The sequence below is a fragment of the Cottoperca gobio genome, chromosome 10 (genome assembly GCF_900634415.1).
Source record: "Cottoperca gobio chromosome 10, fCotGob3.1, whole genome shotgun sequence".
Lineage (NCBI taxonomy): Eukaryota > Metazoa > Chordata > Actinopteri > Perciformes > Bovichtidae > Cottoperca > Cottoperca gobio.
Window position 1 is genome coordinate 9,158,467 of NC_041364.1, and position 6,509 is coordinate 9,164,975.

The following is a 6,509-nucleotide window of genomic DNA, read 5'->3' on the forward strand; positions in this document are numbered from 1 at the left end:
AGTGCATTTCTGATTTTCTTTTTCTTCTTTTGACCAACGTCCTGCCAATCCAGCTGCACTCGTCAGAACAATAAACACCATCTAGTGTGAAAAGGATTCCTTGCCAAATAAATGTACATTTGTATTTTCAACATTAAAAATGAGTCCAGTCTGTAGGGCCGGTATGAAATTGATTGTAGAGAGGTGAGAGGTTCCCCCTGACCAACAGTACATGCATGGCAATGGGTGTATGATAAAAATGAGAGGAACAAAATATTAAAGGGAAACTTACTGTAACCATTGTCCTCCTCCTTCGTTCCATCAATTGTTCCATCTGCCTGCAGCTGCAAGTGGAAACCTTGTCGACTGTAGAGCTTCGTCACGATCCCCTTCAGCTGGGGCTCTGTGGACGCAGAGGGGACACGGAGGGGGGGGGGGGGGGGGGGGGGGGGGGGGGGGGGGGGGGGGGGGGGGGGGGGGGGGGGGGGGGGGGGGGGGGGGGGGGGGGGGTGGGGGGGGGGGGGGGGGGGGGGGGGGGGGGGGGGGGGGGGGGGGGGGGGGGGGGTGGGGGGGGGGGGGGGGGGGGGGGGGGGGGGGGGGGGGGGGGGGGGGGGGGGGGGGGGGGGGGGGGGGGGGGGGGGGGGGGGGGGGGGGGGGGGGGGGGGGGGGGGGGGGGGGGGGGGGGGGGGGGGGGTGGGGGGGGGGGGGGGGGGGGGGGGGGGGGGGGGGGGGGGGGGGGGGGGGGGGGGGGGGGGGGGGGGGGGGGGGGGGGGGGGGGGGGGGGGGGGGGGGGGGGGGGGGGGGGGGGGGGGGGGGGGGGGGGTGGGGGGGGGGGGGGGGGGGGGGGGGGGGGGGGGGGGGGGGGGGGGGGGGGGGGGGGGGGGGGGGGGGGGGGGGGGGGGGGGGGGGGGGGGGGGGGGGGGGGGGGGGGGGGGGGGGGGGGGGGGGGGGGGGGGGGGGGGGGGGGGGGGGGGGGGGGGGGGGGGGGGGGGGGGGGGGGGGGGGGGGGGGGGGGGGGGGGGGGGGGGGGGGGGGGGGGGGGGGGGGGGGGGGGGGGGGGGGGGGGGGGGGGGGGGGGGGGGGGGGGGGGGGGGGGGGGGGGGGGGGGGGGGGGGGGGGGGGGGGGGGGGGGGGGGGGGGGGGGGGGGGGGGGGGGGGGGGGGGGGGGGGGGGGGGGGGGGGGGGGGGGGGGGGTGGGGGGGGGGGGGGGGGGGGGGGGGGGGGGGGGGGGGGGGGGGGGGGGGGGGGGGGGGGGGGGGGGGGGGGGGGGGGGGGGGGGGGTGGGGGGGGGGGGGGGGGGGGGGGGGGGGGGGGGGGGGGGGGGGGGGGGGGGGGGGGGGGGGGGGGGGGGGGGGGGGGGGGGGGGGGGGGGGGGGGGGGGGGGGGGGGGGGGGGGGGGGGGGGGGGGGGGGGGGGGGGGGGGGGGGGGGGGGGGGGGGGGGGGGGGGGGGGGGGGGGGGGGGGGGGGGGGGGGGGGGGGGGGGGAAGAGACACAAAAATGAAACACGGACTGTAGGAAAACGTGAATGAAGCAATGAGATGTCACCCGTAGTCTTCTAAAGGGACATTTTGAAGCTTCAGTTTTCATTCACTGCTCGCCGCCATTTTTGGAAGTTACTGGAGCCACAAAATCCAGTTGAGTCAAAGGATAGCAAGGCTAAGTGGAGCTGAGGTGAGACAAAAAGGAGCCATTATATGACGGCTGAATTCGATAGACCGATACACCTGTCAATCAAGCAAAGACAATCGCCACCAAAAACATGTCAGAAAAACTAATTCAACTAAATAAGATTTAAAGATTTAAAACGATGAATCTGTTTTGTTGGATAGATTTGGAGACATAATGTGGAAGTCATTAGAGGAGCTTCAGTTTAAGATGCATTCACATTGGCTTTGAACATGATGCATTTCACTTTTATTATCCAGGGGTTGATGAATTTAAACACTTAAGTAACATCGCTGTTTTATTTAGCTGTAAGATCAGACATAGAAATTAATGTTCATAGTGTTTAATTGGCAAAATAGTAAGAAGTACGCTTCGATCAATGTTGCTTCGTCCACGATCCATGAAAACCGTTTCTTTCTTTTCCCTACAGTGAGAACAGAGGTGACTTAAAAAGGAAGCCCCTGTGGCTCGACAACAGAGCAATAAGACCACAGATGGAGAAGAGCAAATCATATCAAATTTAAAAATGGCTTTTGGGGCGTGTGGTGGCTCAGTGGTCTAAGATGGCTGATGACAGTTCTTGAGTGTCACCCCCTCGTTCTCCCTCCATCACTCTCTGCACGTGAACTGTCCAATAGAGGTGGTATTTTAGAGATACAATATCTTTTTAAAACCGCGTTGGTTTTCAGAAAAATCATAATAACATGTTTGGGATATGTGCAGATAAAAACATAATCTAAATATTTTAGCACATACTAGAATTTTAGTAAATTAAATTAAAAAAATGAAATGTCTTTGAAATGTGCGTGCGAATGACAGAACTTGTGATAAATACAGTGCTCAACATTTCAACTGATTTTTGACATGATGAAGTCTGAGCTGTATTTTTTGGAGATTTAAAACAGAATAGAATAAAGAAAATAGTGATTGGCTTTTCTCTATTTGACTAGTAAAACACATTTTGTGTAGCAACACATACAACAAACCCCAATAAGTCTAAAAGACAATAGTTTGAAGTGGCAGATGATTTGCTTTTGAAGTGGCTGTGCAGCCTGTCTGTGTAGCATCAGTGTAATGTCTGATACGAGTTAAGTGCTCTCTCCTTGTTACTGTCCCTGGTGGAGTGTCTTTTACTGTGGTTTCCCACACCTTTCATCTATCCTTTCATCTCACTTACCTTTCAATACGGCTATTTCTGCCTTTACTGAGGTTACTTTTGTTGCAGAGAATAACTTTTTTTGTGTGAACAATTCAACTGATTTTGTTGGAAAACTTGATACTTTTTTCTTATATTGTTATGACCTTTAACCGAAGCCTGAAGATATCATCAGATCTACATTGGATGATTTTCAAACACAGACTGTATGTCAATCAGCATGACCCTGCACACACTGTATTACCAAACAATGCACCAAACGACACACACGGTCCAAACTCCCAAAGATGCCGGCTCTTTGTGTTTGGTGTAAGTCACACACAGAACGCCTTCTTCTTGGCTCTCATTGCTTCCTCCACACGATGGAAATGGAAGTTGAAAGTGATCATATAGAGTACAGATACAGAATACAGAATTAATTGGGATTTGATCAAGTTTGGGAGAGATCACAGAGCTGGATCTTCATCATCATCATCATCATCATCATCATCATCATCATAAAGAGACTGACAGAACCAAGAAAAGGTGAAGTTTGTCTCTTAGTAAGATGAGATCAGATCAGATATGCAGCCGTGGTCACTTCTGCACCGGATCTGTAAGCGAGTCGGTGCTTCAGGCTACAGAGACACATTTCTGTCACTGCAATAATAAGAGTGTTTTAAATAAAGATTAAACCCTACTTCTTTAAATCTGTATGTAAACTATGTGTCTCTCTTATTTAAGTCCTAGTCTACCCAAGGGTAACGTGTAATAATAGTATTAATCCATTATGGAAATGTATAATACAGAATATACATTTAAATCACCTATGATGAACTGACTATCCAGCTGAATGCAAACAGTGAGTAAGAGACAGTCTTTAGTTATTTCCAAAATCCACTTAATAAGCACTTTTGCATATCTTTGAGTGACCTGAATAAGTGGACAATGAAGGATGAAGTATCGGTTTAATAAATCCCTCAGCAGTCTAAGCTGCCAAAGGTGACTTCTCTGTGGACACACTCCACAAGGGAACCCTCTCATTCTCCCACCAACTTTGGCAGAGTCATTAATCTTTTGCATAGAAATGGAGCAGTACTCAGTATATTCTATGTTGTTTAGATGATTTCTGAAATATAATTGCACGCTACAATAGACTAAGCGTGAGTGATATTGAGGATAACAGCCTGATTAAAGTGCACAAACAGACCTGGTCGTCTCCTTCGTCTCTTCTTGGAGCCAAAGAGTTTGACCCGGGAGAAAACGTTCAGCCGATTGGGTTTTTCACATGTTCCCTTTACTTTAGTGGGGCTGCTAACGCAGCGGCAGGCATTGGTCTTTTCCCGCTCCCTCGCCTGCCTTTTCTGCCGAATGAGGGAGCTGGCGATCGCTGCAGCCATGGCCAGTTTGGCTGCGCGCTGGAAAAAACTTCCGAAGAAGCGTGAAAATAATCACCCAGAAAACTGGATTCGAAAGGTACGAAGTCCAGGTGCAGTGGTAACAATGTGAGGCAACTGCAACGATTCGTCAAATAATAAAGAATATGCCAAGTGGACTATGAAGAGTAGACAATCAAATAGTCCCAGTAGTGCGGGTACAGCCAGTTAGATAATGTCCGAATGGATCATATTTCGTGAATTTGGGCGATATTCAGGAATTGCCCTTTGTATCTCCCGAGAAAAAAAGTGAAACTTAACAAAAAATAAAAACCTTCCACCGTGAAGCTGTACAAAGACGTTCACCAAAGCACGTTGCATGTCCCTCCAAACTGTATCATTGTCTCTGTATCTCAACAAATACAGTGACCTCTGTAACCTACACCTGTAGACACTGTAAACAAGACAAGCAAGAAAGACACAAGGACATTCATTCGCACACACACACACACACACACACACACACGCACACACACACACGCACGCACACATGCACACACACTGGCTCTGTGTTGTGTGCTGCTTTGGTTGCTTGTGTAGCAATGTGCCATGTGCACATTAATTACTGTAGTGCCCCAGAATGCCTACTGTGGCCTCACGGGGGAACCTTCACTGTACTGCACTCACACACGTACACACACACACACACAGAGTAAGAAAGGAATTGAGAATAGCCGAAAGCACAAACGTCTGTCAGCTGCCATCACGATGCAATCATAACATGCGTAATGTGTACGATAAAGTCCGGTTGTATCACAAGAGTAGTGTCCAAACCAAGAACACACGCTTATACTAAAAATGTATTAACAGCCCAAGATTGTGTTAAGACTTTCTGCACTTTACTGACTTTACTGCTCAAAGATGAGTTTAAGAACTGTGTTTGTGTACTGCAGAAACTGCTGTCATAGAAAAGCCTCAGAGGTAGCGTTCACTCTCCCTCACTGTTCACTGTTCAAACATAGCTGAACAAAAAGCACCATTCAGCCTACACACACACACATACACACACACACACACACACACACACACACACACACACACACACACACACACACACACACACCTAGCTGTGTAAGACGCGCATGACTTCACACAGACCCAGAAGGTCCCAGCACCCTGCCGCTCTTGCCATCTCTGTCCACTAGAGAGCAGAGCTTCAAAATCAAAGCGGGAGATGTGCCTGTGTGCTGCCAAGGTTGAGCACTGTGTTGACCTCTGTATTATTAAATATAACCCAAGGATTAAAGCTATTTCCTCTTATTAATAACCCAAGGCTGTCATGATAACACCCAGGGTTTAATGAATTTTAGAATTCATAGAGAAAAGTGCCTACAAGGGCAAACACTGAATAAATGGGGAAGTTAACCTTGCTCCTGGTGTGTAATAGAGGGCAAAGATGCATGGTAGGATTGTGCCACTGATTATATCAAGATATTAACTGTCCAAGTAACTGAATATCTTAACATATCATTTGAAAATGCCAAATAAAGATTTTTAGTTGAACCACTTGGTACAGAGTGAGGGAATAAAGTGAAGTATTATCAGGGGAGGGGGGAACACAAAGGAATGATCTCTGATAAGCTCAAAGCATTCAGCCGTTTGGCAGCATTCTGCTGGCTGTCTGCTCTTTGTGCGTGCGCCGGCACAGTACATCCACTACAACAGCAGCATGCAGCATGCTAGGCCACCTGTGCCATATTGATACCACTCGTTACCATGGAGACTGCACATGCATAAGAGGGTGTGTGTGTGTGTGTGAAAGAGAGAGAGAGAGAGAGAGAGAGAGAGAGAGAGAGAGAGAGAGAGAGAGAGAGAGAGAGAGAGAGAGAGAGAGAGAGAGAGACTGCATGCTGAGAAAAGGGGGGTTGGCTTTTGCAGAACACGAAACCATTACTCAAGGTTCCAGTAGAGGAGGGGGCTAGAATACAGTCATGGCCGACTGCCTGCCTGCCTGCCAGACAATGATTGTGTGATCCATCCCGCCCTCTTTCAGAACCAGAGGGCTCAGTTCAGAGCATGGAAGCTGAAACTAGAGGACATTACTCCTATTGTTTCTCCCTGCAGGTCAAACCAGGATGATCTTCACCTTTTTATGGGCAAACATTGTAGAGAAAGTACCTACAACTCCACCATGGGAGCTAACATCAGTGTGTTATATGTCACATCTGCGCTGGAACTCTTAGATACACTGCAGATACGAGGTGACATCAAGGGTTAGGGTTAGGGTTAGGGTTAGGTGCTTTATTATTCTGTGTCTAAAGGTGCCAGAAATATATTTTTATTAACTGCGTAC

At 51.2% G+C, this 6,509-nt stretch overlaps 1 protein-coding gene across 6 annotated transcripts in view; it reads right to left on the reverse strand.

Moving 5' to 3' along the window:
• fgf13a (fibroblast growth factor 13a) overlaps positions 1-6,509 on the reverse strand; it is an 86,280-nt gene that overhangs the window by 21,490 nt on the left and 58,281 nt on the right. For 5 of the 6 annotated variants that reach the window (XM_029441201.1, XM_029441205.1, XM_029441200.1 and 2 more), the window contains one exon: positions 272-382. In XM_029441201.1, the coding sequence (XP_029297061.1) occupies positions 272-382 (111 nt within the window). Of the gene's footprint in view, positions 1-271; positions 383-3,990; positions 4,220-6,509 lie in introns of those variants that run through there. The other variant, XM_029441203.1, reaches the window with a different exon arrangement.